Raw genomic sequence first — 16,492 nt, forward strand, 5'->3', positions numbered from 1 at the left:
TAGTTGTATCGCACTCCAAAATGGTAACCCATATCTATCCTCTCCATCCATCAGCTGTTCTATCGTGGGTCGTTTTTTTCCCCACAAAAAAGTGTGAAGCTTGAAATGCTCCATTTTTCCCTCATATCTCCAAAAGGATGTTCGTCTAGACCTACAGGAAAACTAGGATTCCCTAAAATAGGAAATAAGGGAGATCTATCCATTTAGCCCACAATCCGGGGACCGTTCCCTGATACTATTTTTAACCTCCCTGGCGGTATGATTCTGTCAGGAATTCTGTTCCAAAAGCGGTACAATTCTTTTCATGGAAATTTGGCGTTATGTATTATAGGCCTACAATTCTTAGTAATTACTGACTTAAACCTGACCAAAACAAGTCTCTAGTAGACATCCCAGATGTGATAAATTTGAAACACAAACACAAGTGAATTATAATCGAATCAATAATATTATTTTATTATTTAATATATAGTATATATAATAAAATTATATTATTGATTAGATTATAATTCATGCGCTATATATTATATATATATGTGTGTGTATATAGGTATATATATATATATATATATATATATATATACATATATATATATATACATATATATATATATATATATATTTGCATATATATATATATATATATATATATATATGCATATATATATATATGCATATATATATATATATATATATATATATATATATGCATATATATATATATATATATGCATATACATATATGCATATATATAATATAAAATGTGTTATGTGTTTTGTGCAACGTTTTTTTTTTTTTTTTGAATTTCCCTCCCTAGTTCCGCTCCCATGTAGCATTGCTGCTGCAGGGAACGGAACTAGGAAGTCCTCCTACCGACAGACGAGCGGCGGAGATCTCGCTGGCGGTCACAGCAATGAGAGCTCATCGCTGGATCGCCAGGATAAGGTAAGAGAAGCTCCGCTGCGCTGTCTGCACGCTCTGCCCATTGACCCCGAGCGTGACTCGGGGATACCGCTAATAGCAGAAAATTCCTACCCCGAGTCGCGCTCGGGTTTACCGCTAAGGTAAAGTATTTCCTATCAAAGGGTGTGTCTTCAATTTAGATGGCAAGATATTGAGGCACCAGGCAGCCCTTTTTAGTGGTATTTCTGTTTGTGCCTGTTCCAGCTGCAGCCACATTTTTTTTTTTATATATAACTAAAACCATCTCTATGTATTACACGGAGCAGTGAAAAGATACTTGCATAGTGAAGATTGTACTGTTGCCAGCATGAATGAATGGATGTTTATACAATAGCAATTTAAGCTCACCATACACTGATTGAAGTTTGGCCAGTCCATCAGGGCTTAGTGTGTGGGCTTCACCACTTGACAGAGGTCAACTGGTTAATCAACTTTCATTTAAGGGTCATGTAGATTTTTCAATCGATTAGCAGCTGTAGCCATGGATTGGTGTATTCTGACAGCAGCAGGGAAAGGATTCCTCCATCTACCTCATTTGTGTGGATGGAGGAATCTGTGACCCAAAAGTGTGGGCAGCTTTAGTATCTACTCACTTCCACCATCCAGTGCCATCTCAAGAGCATTAAAGGGCCCCAGGCAATGCAGTACACTGGGGCCCTGCCTACACAATCACCCACGAAAAAAAAAAAGGGAAATTATCGATAAGGCGATATTTATTTGTACAGCAGTGCCAGGCTAATGACAGCTTCCAAGTTCGACGGCTGCCCCCTTTTAATGCAGACTGACCACAGCGTGCCCCCTTTTAATGCAGAGTGACCACAGTGTGCCCCTGTTTAATGCAGACTGACCACAACGTGCCCCCTTTTAATGCAGACTGACCACAGGGTGCCCCCGTTTAATGCAGAGTGACCACAGTGTGCCCCCTTTCAATGCAGACTGACCACAGCGTGCCCCCTTTTAATGCAGACTGACCACAGTGTGCCCCCTTTTAATGCAGACTGACCACAGCGTGCCCCCTTTCAATGCAGATTGACCACAGTGTGCCCCCTTTTAATGCAGACTGACCACAGCGTGCCCCCTTTTAATGCAGACTGACCACAGCGTGCCCCATTTTAATGCAGACTGACCACAGCGTGCCCCCTTTTAATGCAGACTAACCACTGCGAGGCCCCCTTTCAATGCAGAGTGACCACAGTGTGCCCCCGTTTAATGCAGACTGACCACAGCATGCCCCCTTTTAATGCAGACTAACCACTGCGTGCCCCCTTTCAATGCAGACAGACCACAGTGTGCCCCATTTCAATAGAGACTGACCACAATGTGCCCCCTTTCAATGCACAAAGCCAGTGCTCTTACCTGCAGTGGCGGCTTCTCCTCGAGTCCTCCCGCCTCCTCCTCGACCAATGGCATGTGTTCACCTTTTCGGCCAATCAGGAAGCAGGTTTTTCTGAGACTCACACTGTTAAGACGGAGCCATCGGCTCCTTCTGACACAGCGGCACGGGGGGGGGGGGGGGGGCGGACGCAACGATTGTGCGGGCCGCAGGTTCCCCACCCCTGATGTTGAGAATAGTTCCATTTATTCCTGGGGGAGAAATTCATTTTCTTCTGGTAACATTCTTCTCTTCTTCTACAGATTGGATAGAAATGACCTGACAGACAGTTCCTGCCCCCACCTGGCATCTGGAATAAGAAATAACCAGACACTGAGGACACTGGACCTGTATGGGAACAATCTGGAGGGTCCTCATTTCAGTGATCTGATAGAAGCTCTGAAAACAAGCCGGATAGAGAAATTACTGTGAGTATAACAGGACTGACTGAGACAATAATATTCTGGGACAGTTTGACATTCCAACCATGACAAAATTGAATAGATATAAGCCAAATTGACCTTATTTTAGCATGCTGCATAGTACATAGCTGGTTTTTAATGAACAGGCCGGCAGGGGCAGACTGGCAACTTTCGACCCAGGGGGCAAGTACAAAGCAGAGGCCCATGGTGCAGTGACTCGGCCCCCCTGCCCCCTAGCCCAGTCCTCCCCGGCTAGGAGAAACACTGCAGGCTAAAACTGCTGCTATCAAAAAGGTGCCCTGTGCTTCTTCCTCCAGAGTGGGGGCACTATAATACGGGAATTGTTATATTGGCCAGATTACCAAGTAAAAACAGGGGGGAAAAGCCTACAAAAAGAAAACAAATGCAGCCACCACATCTCTCCACATGTCTCCTCATGTGCTCTCTTTTGTCCAGTCTAGACTGGACACAGAAGACTGGACAAAAGAGAGCACATGAGGAGATTTCCTGCTGAGAGAACAGACTCTTGCTGGTCAAATCGTTTGAGAATGTCCTGTGGGACGAAATGCATCAGGATCGTGCCTGTATAGCCAGACTTGCATATACAGTACCTCTGCCTTTACCATTGGAATGTTTGTGAGTGTTTCTTCCCTTTTTTAATAAATACTTTATTGGGGTTTTACACTATGTCTGTTTCCTTTGGTTTACCTCCACATGGGTTTGGGTTTCTGTGAGTGATCCTTTTCCATCTACCCTGCTGGATACATACCTGGGAGACATCCGTGGTTGCAGATCCTCTAAGGAATCCTACATCACCCTAAAAGCTCTTTTGACCCTTATGCTATATGGTATTTAGGGTCAACAACGTTTGGTGAGCGCATTTTATTTGGTGTTGGTGACGGGACATCATTATCACGATTCACCTTCCTGTTCGGAACATCCAATTTGCACTTACCTTTTTGGAACTTTATTATGAACTTTTTGATTGCATTTAGAGACCTGCACGTCTATTCACTTCATTGTTGTTATTATTTTTTTCATGATTTTGAACTGTTATAGTTCCTTATATTATAGCGCTGCACTTTATTTTCACTCTTATTTACATCAACCCATTTGTCAGTTGTTTGTGCTAGCAGCTCACACATTAGATTGGTTAGCGCAGTTTGTGCACTTTTTTTTTTACTGTTTTCCTGCTTATTGTTTATTATCTTTTTCTATGTTTACACTGTAAAATTTACCTTTAATAAAATAGGATTGAACTAAAAAATGCCCCTCAAACGTCTATGCACAAGATACAATAGACAGCAGTGCTGTTCACACTATCAAAACATGAAGTGTTAGCATCGCTTTGCTTCAAAATTGAAGCCTCGTGTCAAGTCAGGAGGCCTTTGAAGATTTTCAACACCTCCCATTCAAGTGTATGGTAACGCTCAGCAAGCGCTCTGGCAGGCATTTGCGGCGTGGTTGCAGTGCGATTGCAGGGCATTAAAATTTGTTTATTTCTGTCGCTTTGCATTGTGGGGCAGTTTTATCGCATCTAACGCTCATCAAACGCTTCAAAACCATGCATAGGGCGTTTGGGGGCTGTTTTTAAATCCTCATACTAAAGCTCAATGACGCCAGTCTGACGCCAATACGAACGACAAACAAACGCTATAGGAGCCTTTGTTAAGCGCTAGAAATTTAGTCAAGTGTGAACAAGCCCTTAAAGTGATACTACAGTCTCATTTTATTTTTTCATTAAAAAATAGCAAACATGTTATTTGCAGTTGCTCTGGGCAGTTGGTTTTGCACAGGGCAGCCCAGATCCTCCTCATCTCAGGTCCCTCGCCGGCACTCCTGGCCCCTCCCTCCTGCCGAGTGCCCCCACAGCAAGCAGCTCAGCACCTGAGCCGAGCCGCTGCTCTGTGTCCATTCAGGCATGGAGCCACGGCTCGGCCCCACCCCCTCTCTCTCCTCATTGGCTCACTGACTTTGACAGCAGTGGGAGCCAATGGCTGCTGTGTCTCAGGAGGGAGAGTCCCTGGACTTTGTGGCTCTCGTGCAACATCGCTGGATCGAGATGGGCTCAGGTAAGTATTAGCGGAGCTGAGGGGGGCATCTAGATAATGGTAAGCCTGTGGATGTGGGGTATCTGGACTTTGCAAAGGCCTTTGACACCGTTTCCCACAAACGCTTACTGTACAAACTAAGGAAGGTAGGTATGGACCATATTGTGAGTACCTGGATAGAGAACTGGCTCCAGGGGAGAGTTCAGAGGGTGGTGATTAATGGGGAGTACTCGGATTGGGCGGGTGTGGAAAGTGGGGTCCCCCAAGGTTCTGTCCTGGGGCCAATCCTGTTTAACTTATTCATAAATGATCTAGAGGAGGGGATATCTAGCACAATCTCGGTATTTGCGGACGATACTAAACTAAGCATGCCAATATCTTCTATGCAAGATGTGGAAAACTTACAAGCGGATCTGAACAAAATAATGGGGTGGGCAACTACATGGCAGATGAGGTTTAATAAAAAAAGGGTGTGACAGATCAAGCAGAGAAATGTATCAATCTGTAACACTAGCAGCACTAACACATATCAAATATAATCATATACTTGTCAGTGACTTATATAAAATGTCCACAGAGTAAATCATGCAATCGCTGGAAGTAGATAAAACACTACACCCAATGATAAAGTCCAAATTTAGGTGCAGATAACGGACATTGGTGAGAAAAATGTGCAGCTATTTGTATAATCAGTGCACCTCCACCATCAAGCTGTGTCACCCCATCAAAATGGACACTCACCAAAGAGATGATCAATAAAAACTTGCATTTATCAGAAATGATCTCCACCAATGGACAAGTATGCACCCACAGCTTGGCTCTCAAAGGGACTCCGTATCTCCAACGGTAATCAGCTCACGCCAAACAACTCATGAAAGTGGAAGCATAAACGGGGACACTTAGTGTAATTCCGTACACTTAAAAAAACACGTAAAACACTATAAAAAAACAAGTCCCCCGTTCCCATCAGAGTGCTACTCACAAACTTAGAAGATGTTCAAGCGTTGCGAATGCATAGGAAGAATGTAAAGCCCATCCGCTGCTGTCCTCTCGGGCCGACCGCTTGGTACCTAGCAAGCCGGAACTGACAGCGTGGCGTGGCGTGGCGTCTCACGTTACTATGGCGACCGCGCACTCATGAGCTAACGCGTTTCGTCATCACGGACCTCAACTGAGGGCGTGACAGAATTACACTAAGTGTCCCTGTTTATGCTTCCACTTTCATGAGCTGTTTGGCGGGAGCTGATTACCATTGGAGATACGGAGTCCCTTTGAGAGCCAAGCTGCAGGTGCATACTTGTCCATTGGTGGATATAATTTCTGATAAATGCAAGCTTTTATTGATCATCTCTTTGGTGAGTGTCCATTTTGATGGGGTGACACAGCTTGATGGTGGAGGTGCACTGATTATACAGATAGCTGCACATTTTTCTCACCAATGTCCGTTATCTGCACCTAAATTTGGACTTTATCATTGGGTGTAGTGTTTTATCTACTTCCAGCTATTGCATGCTTTACTCTGTGGACATTTTATATAAGTCACTGACAAGTATATGATTATTTGATGTGTGTTAGCGCTGCTAGTGTTACAGATTGATACATTTCTCTGCTTGATCTGTCACACCCTTTTTTTATGCATTTGTGTTTTATAGCAGCAGCTTCAGCCTTTATGGTATATGTTTTATATTAATATTGTTTATAAGCGCTGGGTGAGTGAGACTTTATTACTTATCTATAAGTGATCTTCTTGCTCCTATTATATAGATGAGGTTTAATGTTGAAAAATGTAAAAAAATGTACCTGGGCATTAGTAATGCGAAAGCAAGATACTCTCTGGGGGGGAAACCTCTGGGTGAGTCTAGGATGCAAAAGGACCTGGGGGTACTGGTAGACAACAGGCTGGGCAGTGGCATGCAATGCCAAGCCGCTGCAAGCAAAGCCAACAGAATACTGGGATGTATAAAAAAGGGGATTCACTCCAGAAATAAAGAGATTATTCTCCCACTCTTCAAGACTCTGGTCTGGGTACATCTGGAGTATTCCGTCCAGTTCTGGGCACCGGTCCTCAGGAAGGATGTGCTGGAACTGGAGAGAGTCCAGAGAAGGGCAACAAAAATAATTAGGGGAATGGAGGGCATCGGCTATGAGGAAAGACTACAAGCAATGAACCTATTCTCTCTGGAGAAGAGACGCTTGAGGGGGGATGTGATATCAATGTACAAATATTGTACTGGTGACCCTAGCATAACGAACAAACTTTTCAGAGAAAAGGAATACAATAAGACACGTGGCCACTAAATCTTGAGGAAAAACGGTTTAAGCTTAAAATACATAGGGGGTTCTTTACTGTCGGAGCAGTGGGGATGTGGAATTCTCTTCCACAAGCAGTCGTATCAGCAGGGAGCATTGATATATCAGTTTCAAAAAACTATTAGATGGGCACCTTAAAGACCACAACATACAGGGGTATACAATGTACGGTTAACAGCAAACACACACATCATAGGTTGAACTGGATGGACTGATGTCTTTTTTCAGCCTCACAAACTATGTAACTATGTAAGAATGCAATAAGATAAAAAAAAACCTTCTGCCTTTAGAACCACTTTAACCTCTTAGTTTTTAAACGCCTACAAGAAGGTGACAGTTTGGTATAATACACATCCTGGAGAATGCTGGGAAATAGTGTGAGAGTGTTCTGCTGATCTGACGACCATTCTATATCCTCTCTTCTAGATTCATCAATAGCCCCTTGTCACATAAATCAAGAGAAGAACTAGAAAAGCTGAGAGATCTGCTGCCAGGACTGGAGCTTTACCTATGTTAATACAGACGAGGATGATTTGCTACATCTGGGAATAGAGCCAGGACATCGCTCTGGATGATGAGGAAAATGAGGTCTAGAAAGCCCAATACGACCCAAAAGGAGAATGAATAATCACAGATGAAATGATATACCCAGGCAGGGCCGCTGATAAGGCAGTACAGCCAGCCCTCCTGTACTGGGCCCAAACCCCATCAGTTCAAAAGGGGAGCTGGGGCACCTGCTGATCTTGAGGTCCAGCTGTACTGTCTTATTGCAGACCCTGATCCTCTCTGGCCTCCCCTTGCAGTGCTGCCAGCTTCTCCTCTTTTTCCCCTCTTCAGGTGCACTGCAGGGGGAATACGTCTAGCACATGCACCCCTTCCATCTGCTGCCTGAGCCCCCGTGTGCCCCTTTCCTATGCAGTGCTGCCAGCTTCCCTCCTCTCCTCTCCGGTCGGCAGCTGCTGCGGGCACACAGGTGGATGTTTCAAGATGGAGAGCGGGGTAAGGGGCTGGTAAATATGTCATTTATTGTATTCATATCCTGAATGAATACAGTGAGAGATCAGTACCAATCCCTCCTGTGTCCATTCTTTTCTATGCTTCCGTTTGTGAATGAGCAGGAAGCCTCTGAGCATTTCCTATTTATTTATCTGTGCAGCTGAGGCTACAGAGAATGGGACTGATAAATCTGTATCCTCAGTCAATTTTGGCCTAGGGAAGGGGGTCCTGTTAGGTAGGCTATATGGGGCCCCCTGATTTCTAACAGCAACCCTGTACTCAGGAGAGGATGGGGAGGAATTTTGTTTTGTAATGAAGAAGGCATACTCCGCTAAGAAGGAACATTTTTTATATAAAGTGACTCAGGAAACACTCCCATCCCACTGATTGGATCTACTTGTCATCCCAGCCTTCATCTTACACAGCTGTCCCTATACCCCTATGGCTGCCAGAGTTCTGAATGGAGTCTTGTCGCAAAGCTTTGCTAGCAACCCTGACTTTTGCAAGGGATGAGGATGAAGATTACTGGGAAAACATCATAACGAGATTCCATTCTGGTTATGACTCCAATGATAACTCCTGCATGATCCTAAGTGCACTGTGAACTAACCAGCCTTCCCACACTGACTCAATGGTTGACACATGGATTAATCCCTGCAGGAGCAGCAGGGCCAGGACAAGGAGGGGCGTCTGCCCTGGGCACTGTGATATCATGTGAGGTTTGGGGGCATCCAGGGGCAGGACAAGGGGTGGACAGGAGGGACGGCTGCCCTGGGCACTGTGATATCATGTGAGGTTTGGGGGCATCCAGGGGTGGGACAAGGGGTGGACAGGAGGGACGGCTGCCCTGGGCACTGTGATATCATGTGAGGTTTGGGGGCATCCAGGGCCGGGACAAGGGGGTGGGCAGGAGGGGGGGCTACTCTGGGCACTGTGATATCATGTGAGGTTTGGGGGTATCCAGGGCTGGGACAAGGAGTGGGCAGGAGGGATGGCTACTCTGGGCACTGTGATATCATGTGAGGTTTGGGGGTATCCAGGGCTGGGACAAGGAGTAGGCAGGAGGGCCAGCTGTCCTGGGCACTGTGATATCATGTGAGGTTTAAAATACAGTTACACCAAAAAATGAATATAAAGTGATTTAACATTTTAACTCACTAGAACGCTAAATCAATGAGAACCCCGAGCTTGTTTCTTTGCAACGAGACGGTTCCATCTGGGGATAATAGGAGACAAATACACCCGAAGTGTGTTGCTTACCGGTGAACAGAGAGAAGAGTGATACACACCTTCTCTTTACCAAAGCTACAATGCAACTGCCGCTTGCAGCCGATCAGCTCCAGATGTCACCTAAAACCGCCTTGATAGCACGATATTTTGCGCATGCGCGGTATTGGGGCGGCTTTAGATGGCATCTCTCAGCTCCCGGGTAAGCTCTCGTCCATGGAAAGTCGCACAAACCCGGGAGAAATACAAACCCAATTCCAAAAAAGTTGGGACACCGTACAAATTGTGAGTAAAAAAGGAATGGACTAATTTACAAATCTCATAAACTTATATTTTATTCACAATATACTATAGATAACATATCAAATGTTGAAAGTGAGACATTTTGAAATGTCATGCCAAATATTGGCTCATTTTGGATTTCATGAGAGCTACACATTCCAAAAAAGTTGGGACAGGTAGCAATAAGAGGCCAGAAAAGTTAAATGTACATATAAGGAACAGCTGGAGGACCAATTTGCAACTTATTAGGTCAATTGGCAACATGATTGGGTATAAAAAGAGCCTCTCAGAGGGGCAGTGTCTCTCAAAAGTCAAGATGGGCAGAGGATCACCAATTCCCCTAATGCTGGGGCGAAAAATAGTGGAACAATATCAGAAAGGAGTTTCTCAGAGAAAAAATGCAAAGAGTTTGAAGTTCTCATCATCTACAGTGCATAATATCATCCAAAGATTCATAGAATCTGGAACAATCTCTGTGCGTAAGGGTCAAGGCCGGAAAACCATACTGGATGCCCGTGATCTTCGGGCCCTTAGACGGCACTGCATCACATACAGGAATGCTACTGTAATGGAAATCACAACATGGGCTCAGGAATACTTCCAGAAAACATTGTTGGTGAACACAATCCACCGTGCCATTCGCCGTTGCCGGCTAAAACTCTATAGGCCAAAAAAGAAGCCAAATCTAAACATGATCCAGAAGCGCAGGCGTTTGCTCTGGGCCAAGGCTCATTTATAATGGTCTGTGGCAAAGTGGAAAACTGTTCTGTGGTCAGACTAATCAAAATTTGAAGTTCTTTTTGGAAAACTGGGATGCCATGTCATCCGGACTAAAGAGGACAAGGACAACCCAAGCTGTTATCAGCGCTCAGTTCAGAAGCCTGCATCTCTGATGGTATGGGGTTGCATGAGTGCGTGTGGCATGGGCAGCTTACACATCTGGAAAGGCACCATCAATGCTGAAAGGTATATCCAAGTTCTAGAACAACATATGCTCCCATCCAGACGTCGTCTCTTTCAGGGAAGACCTTGCATTTTCCAACATGACAATGCCAGACCACATACTGCATCAATTACAACATCATGGCTACGTAGAAGAAGGATCCGGGTACTAAAATAGCCAGCCTGCAGTCCAGATCTTTCACCATAGAAAACATTTGGCGCATCATAAAGAGGAAGATGCAACAAAGAAGACCTAAGACCTGTATTAGACAAGAATGGGACAACATTCCTATTCCTAAACTTAGACAACTTGTCTCCTCAGTCCCCAGACATTTGCAGACAGTTATAAAAAGAATAGGGGAGGCCACACAATGGTAAACATGGCCTTGTCCCAACTTTTTTGAGATGTGTTGATGCCATAAAATTTGAAATCAATTTATTTTTCCCTTAAAAAATTTGGTAAGCCATATTCCTTTCTCAGTGATTGAAAGTCCTTTAATAAGCTTCCACAATAGAGTTGTGAAATGTAAACCAAACCACACCTAGACCAAGTGGAGAAGCCTTGTAGCTTACCCAATTTGGAATAATTACGATTGTTAATAATACGGGAATAGCTGGAATAGCCTGTATATTGGAAATGTTGTTTAGCTCTAAACCAGATTCTCATAGTTGCCAACATTTGAAAAAAAGGGACACTTTGCAGCACAGCTATCAATTACTTATCACACCCACTTCCCCGAAGCTCCACCCACTCTGCATAAATCATCTACGCCTACTTGTCATCAGATTATAGGGCAGTGATGGCAAACCTTGGCACACCGGATGTTTTGGAACTACATTTCCCATGATGCTCCTGTACTCTGCAGTGTAGTGGAGCATCATAGGAAATGTAGTTCCAAAACATCTGGGGTGCCAAGCAAGGTTCGCCATCACTGGTATAGGGTCTACTCAATAAAGAGAGAATTATAGGAAATTGAAAAGGGAGATGCCCATATAATGAATTATAACATAAGTGACAGAAGCTCATTGAAAACACTTTGGTTACATTTGCCCTCCCTTAAGGCTAAAATTGTAATTTAAACTGACTATGTGCTTTTCCAAGTTTTAATACATACCATTGTTTTTGTACTAGGCACATGGTAACCAAGCTGGAAAACTTTTAGCAGATTTTATACGGAAAAGACAGCAACATCCTCCTCCTATGGAAGGGTGATTCCACCTCCCTTGAAACATTCATGGCATATTTGAACCAAAATGATCGAGGTATTAACCGGTTGCCGACCGCCGCACGACGATATACGTCGGCAGTCAGCCCCGGCCAGGCAAAGTGACGTATATATACGTCACTAGCCTGTCACTTGCTTGGGAGCCAATAGCGGGCGAGCGCGCGTCCGCGGAGGCGCGCTCCCGCCCCTGCTCGTTCCCCAGCAAGTCTGTGCGTGTGACCGGCGGACCCGATGTCCGCCGGTCACTCGCCGATCGTCGGTGCAGAGGGAGAAAGGCAGGCGGCTGATGTAAACAAGCCGCCTGTCATTCTTCCCTGTGTAGAAACAGTGATCATACGGTTCTACTATGTAGGACCGTTGATCACTGTTCCTACACCTCAAGCCACAGCCAATCACAGTTAGAATCACGCCCCTAGGGACACACACCACCCCTCCCTCTCAAAAAAAGTTAACCCCTTCACTGCCAGTGTAATTTTACAGTAACAAAATACGCTTTTTGCGATTTTTTTTACCAAACATGTAGCATAAAACAAATTGGCTGAAAATGTTAAAAAATTTTGATCTTTACATTTTTTTGGGGGGGAAATTCATATAAAAAAAATGTGAAAAATATTGTTATTTTTGCAAAATTGACGCTCTTTTTTTGTTTATAGCGCATGATCAAAAAATCGTACAGGTGATCAAATACCACCAAAAGAAAGCTCTATTTGTGGGAAAAAAAGGACGTCAAATTCGTTTAGGTACAGCATCGCACGACCGCGCAATTGTCCGTTAAAGTCACGCAGTAAAAAAATCGCAAAAAAACCCTGGTCAGGAAGGGGGTAAAATCTTCCGGGGCTTAAGTGGTTAAGTTATCATACGAGTGGAGTAGTACGAATATACACTTTCTTGATTTAGAGCTGTCCATGGTTAATAATCAAATTATTTCCAGTACATATTTCAAGAGTACTGATCGAAACTCTTATTTACCCGTAGATAGTTGACATCACCATAGCTGGCTTAACTCTATACCTCGTAGTCAGTTTACAAGACTAAGGGCTCTTTCACACGGGCATTCCGTATGTCCGTTTTTCATCCCATCCGTTTGCGGATGAAAAACGGACATAGGGCTCTTTCACACGGGCTTTCCGTGTGAAAGGTCCGCTGCGGGACTTTTTTTTTTTTTTTTTTTTCACGGAGCGGATGACATTTCTGTCATCCGCTCCGTAGGTCCGCATATCATCCCATCCGTTTGCGGATGATATGCGGACCTAATGTAAGTCTATGGGGGATTGCGGATGTCAGCGGATTACACCGCTGACATCCGATTTTCCTTCCTTTCCGTTTTTTGAACGGAACAAAAAATAGGATTTTTTCAGTTCCAAAAAACGGAACAGAACTGACAGGAGGAAAATCGGATGTCAGCGGATGGTATTCTGCTGACATCCGCAATGCCATAGACTTACATTATGTCCGCAAATCATCCGCAAAAAAATAGGATGATTTGCGGACATACGGAGCGCCCGTGTGAAAGGGCCCTTAATGTATCTCTATGTAAATACGGATGTCAGAGGATGATCATCCTCTGACATCCGTTTTTTGTCAGTTCAGTTCAGTTCAGTTCAGTTTTTTTGAACGGAGGAGAACCCTATTTTTTCTTCCATTCAAAAAACGGAACTGAAGCAAAAACGGATGTCAGTGGTGTCATCCGCAGACATCCGTATTTACATAGACATGCATTATGTCAGTTTTTCATCCGCAAACGGATGGGATGAAAAACGGACATACGGACCGGATGACACTTGTGTCATCCGTGTCAAAAAAAAAAAGGACCTGATCGGGCAAAAAAAAAGGAACGCCCGTGTGAAAGAGCCCTTAGACGGAATTGTTCACTTGAGGCTGACTTTTTAAAGCAGTCCCAAGTGTTAAAACATAGATTTGTGGCCAAAGGGTACAAGTCATCAGATCTTCAGGTGGAGATTGACAAAATATTTAAATAAAATCGGACAACTCTGTTATCAGATCCCCCTAGGGCATCTAAGAATACTGACTTTGCCAAATGGTCATTTTTTACAGAGTTCTCCACGCAACATCGACAAATTAAAAACATTCTTTCCAAACACTGGGATGTCCTCAAGAGCGATCGAGTCTTGGGCCCAGTATTACCAGACAGAGCGTTGGTGACATTTAGAGGAGCTCCTTCCATGCGAGGCTGTTTGGCACCCAATGAGTTGGACCCACCTGTGAGACCAAAATTCTTTCACATCCTAACTGGTTACTATCTATGCAAAAGATGTAATGTATGTAAGGTGAACTGTCACCATGAGAGAAAGTTAGTATCGTTCCAGTCTACAGTTAATAAATCTATTTTTCCCATTAAATTTTTTGCTACTTGTAATACGACACGTTGTTTATCTTCTTACTTGCCCATGTAAGAAACAATATGTGGGTTGTACTATTAGAACGTTTGCAGTTAGAGTGAACGAACATATCGCGAACATTAAAAAAGGAAAGACTAATCATAGCGTCCCAAAACATTATCTTCTTCATCATAAAAAAAATCCCATGGGGACCCTTTTTCAAGTGATAGACCAATATGTGGCCCCATGGAGGGGGGGGCTCCAAAAAACGAGGGGTCTCGCGCCTCGAAACTTATTGGATCTATACATTACAGAGTTATACGCCGTATGGATTAAATATAGATTGGGACATAAACGCATTTATCAGCACTTCCTAAACGCTAGTTATGAATGAATGTCCCTCTCTTTCTTTTTTGTGATACATTTTTCAACATATTGTTATTTATACTCATTATGTTGGTATCTACATATATGACCATTTGTTCCATTCATTTTTCCTTTTCCTTTCTATAGTTTATATTTTTTATGTATTTTAAATGCTCTATTTTATATAGTTATTTTAATAGAATAATGAGAGCCTCAAAGTTGTATCCACAAAAGACAACCTCCAAGTCTAATGCAGATATAGATACTTAGTTTTCTTGCCCATCAGTATACTCCGGTATTATTCGTTTGGGAGGAAGTGTATAAGTTTGAATAAGAGTGTCACAATCGTGGCTTCCGGAATTGGATTCCTCCCTTAGGGAGGAGATATCCAATCAAGGGAGATATACTGATGATCCTCGGAGGTGACGCCCGTGATGGCGTCATTTCCGGGTCACGGCTGACTGAACTTAGCCTCCTGGAAGTGATGCGTATCGTGACATCACTTCCGATGGACACTAGATTATTTCGTTTCTCTCTAGTAAGTATTTCCACTGCCACATCTTATTGCTCTTATTAAGGACACAGATCGATGCACTCGGATGGCGGTCATAAGTACAAGATGGACATATCAGTTATCTAATCTACTACACAGGATTTGGGTTGTTAAGCCAATATGAGGTCACTTCCTGTATGATATGGAGGCTTGAACCACATGCCGCCGCCATCTTGGACAGGTGGGCGGAAGTGCTTGTGTAGGCAACTTCCTGGCTCCAACATATATATATTTGTATGATTATGGTATACACGCATGGCAATTCTCCTATGATTATATCCTATTGGATGAAACGCGTCAGTAACCTTATTCTGCCATTTCTTCACTACATGCGCTGCCTTACATGATAACTTTGTAAGTGTATTCCTTTTTTTAAAATACATTTTGGGAAACAGTTTTACACTATGTTTGCACCGTTTGGTTATTTTCATGTGTACATCATCCGTTTGGAAGTCCGGGCGTTCCACTGCTGACTATCCTGACCATCCTGGCATGTACATTGGGCAACTGTATGCTGTAAGAAGGGACGTGCTACCATAATCAGCTTTGAATGACCCATATTCTATATGGAATTTTGGGTCCATTACTTCTGGTGAGCGCATTTGTATTACTTTGCAGGTGTTGGATCACTATCATCACTACCTTTGGTTTCATAAGTCACCTTTTTCACTTGGGACTCTTTTTTGCATTATTATATGGACATTTGTTTCAACAAAGATTTCAACTCTCTTGTTATTTTTTTAATGAAGATTTTGACTTTATTGTTTGTGACACTATTTAAGTTTCACTTTATTAATCTGATGGTTACTATAGGATTATATATATATATACCTGCACTTATTCTATTTATGTTTGATGATCACTACTTATGTCAAGTTGAAGTGCTGGCAGCTTTCACAGACCACGGAGTTAGCGCGGTTTGATTCCACTACATACATATATATATATATATATGAAACCTAACTGTATCATAGATCCCCATAGCAAGCAGGTGGTATACCATCCAACTGCAATTTGTTAATGCTGTCATGAAATACTATCAAGATCTGTAAAATCTCCAATCAGCTAAAAGCACACCCCAACCAACTTTTTCAATTCAGTTAAATTACAGCACGAAGCGTTACAATCTCTCAATGCCCCATCTCGGAAAAAGAAATAGCCAAAACAATCTGCGCTTTACCAGCGCATAGATTACTAGGTACACGTGGGCTCTTAGTAGAGTATTACTTTCCCAGATATTTTGATACCACATTTAGGTACTTTATTCAAAGAAGTTGCCAATTCTTCCTCTTTTCCCGTAGAAATGCTACAGGCTACCATAATAGCGCTCCCTAAGCTAGGGAAGAAGCCAGATACACCAACACATTTTAGACCATTTTCTCTGAATACAGATTTAAAAATGTTATGCAAAGATAATCGCCAATAGGTTGGCTAAAGTAATC

At 43.2% G+C, this 16,492-nt stretch overlaps 1 protein-coding gene across 1 annotated transcript in view; it reads left to right on the top strand.

The window, feature by feature from the left end:
* LOC309543141 (uncharacterized protein) overlaps positions 1-16,492 on the top strand; it is a gene marked incomplete at its 3' end in the record, with an annotated part of 1,180,881 nt that overhangs the window by 165,467 nt on the left and 998,922 nt on the right. Inside the window, exon 10 of the mRNA XM_082242522.1 lies at positions 2,600-2,764. Within this exon, the coding sequence (XP_082098648.1) occupies positions 2,600-2,764 (165 nt within the window). The remainder of the gene's footprint in view (positions 1-2,599; positions 2,765-16,492) is intronic.

Source organism: Pelophylax lessonae (genome assembly GCF_965119305.1).
Source record: "Pelophylax lessonae genome assembly, chromosome: 13".
Classification (NCBI taxonomy): domain Eukaryota; kingdom Metazoa; phylum Chordata; class Amphibia; order Anura; family Ranidae; genus Pelophylax; species Pelophylax lessonae.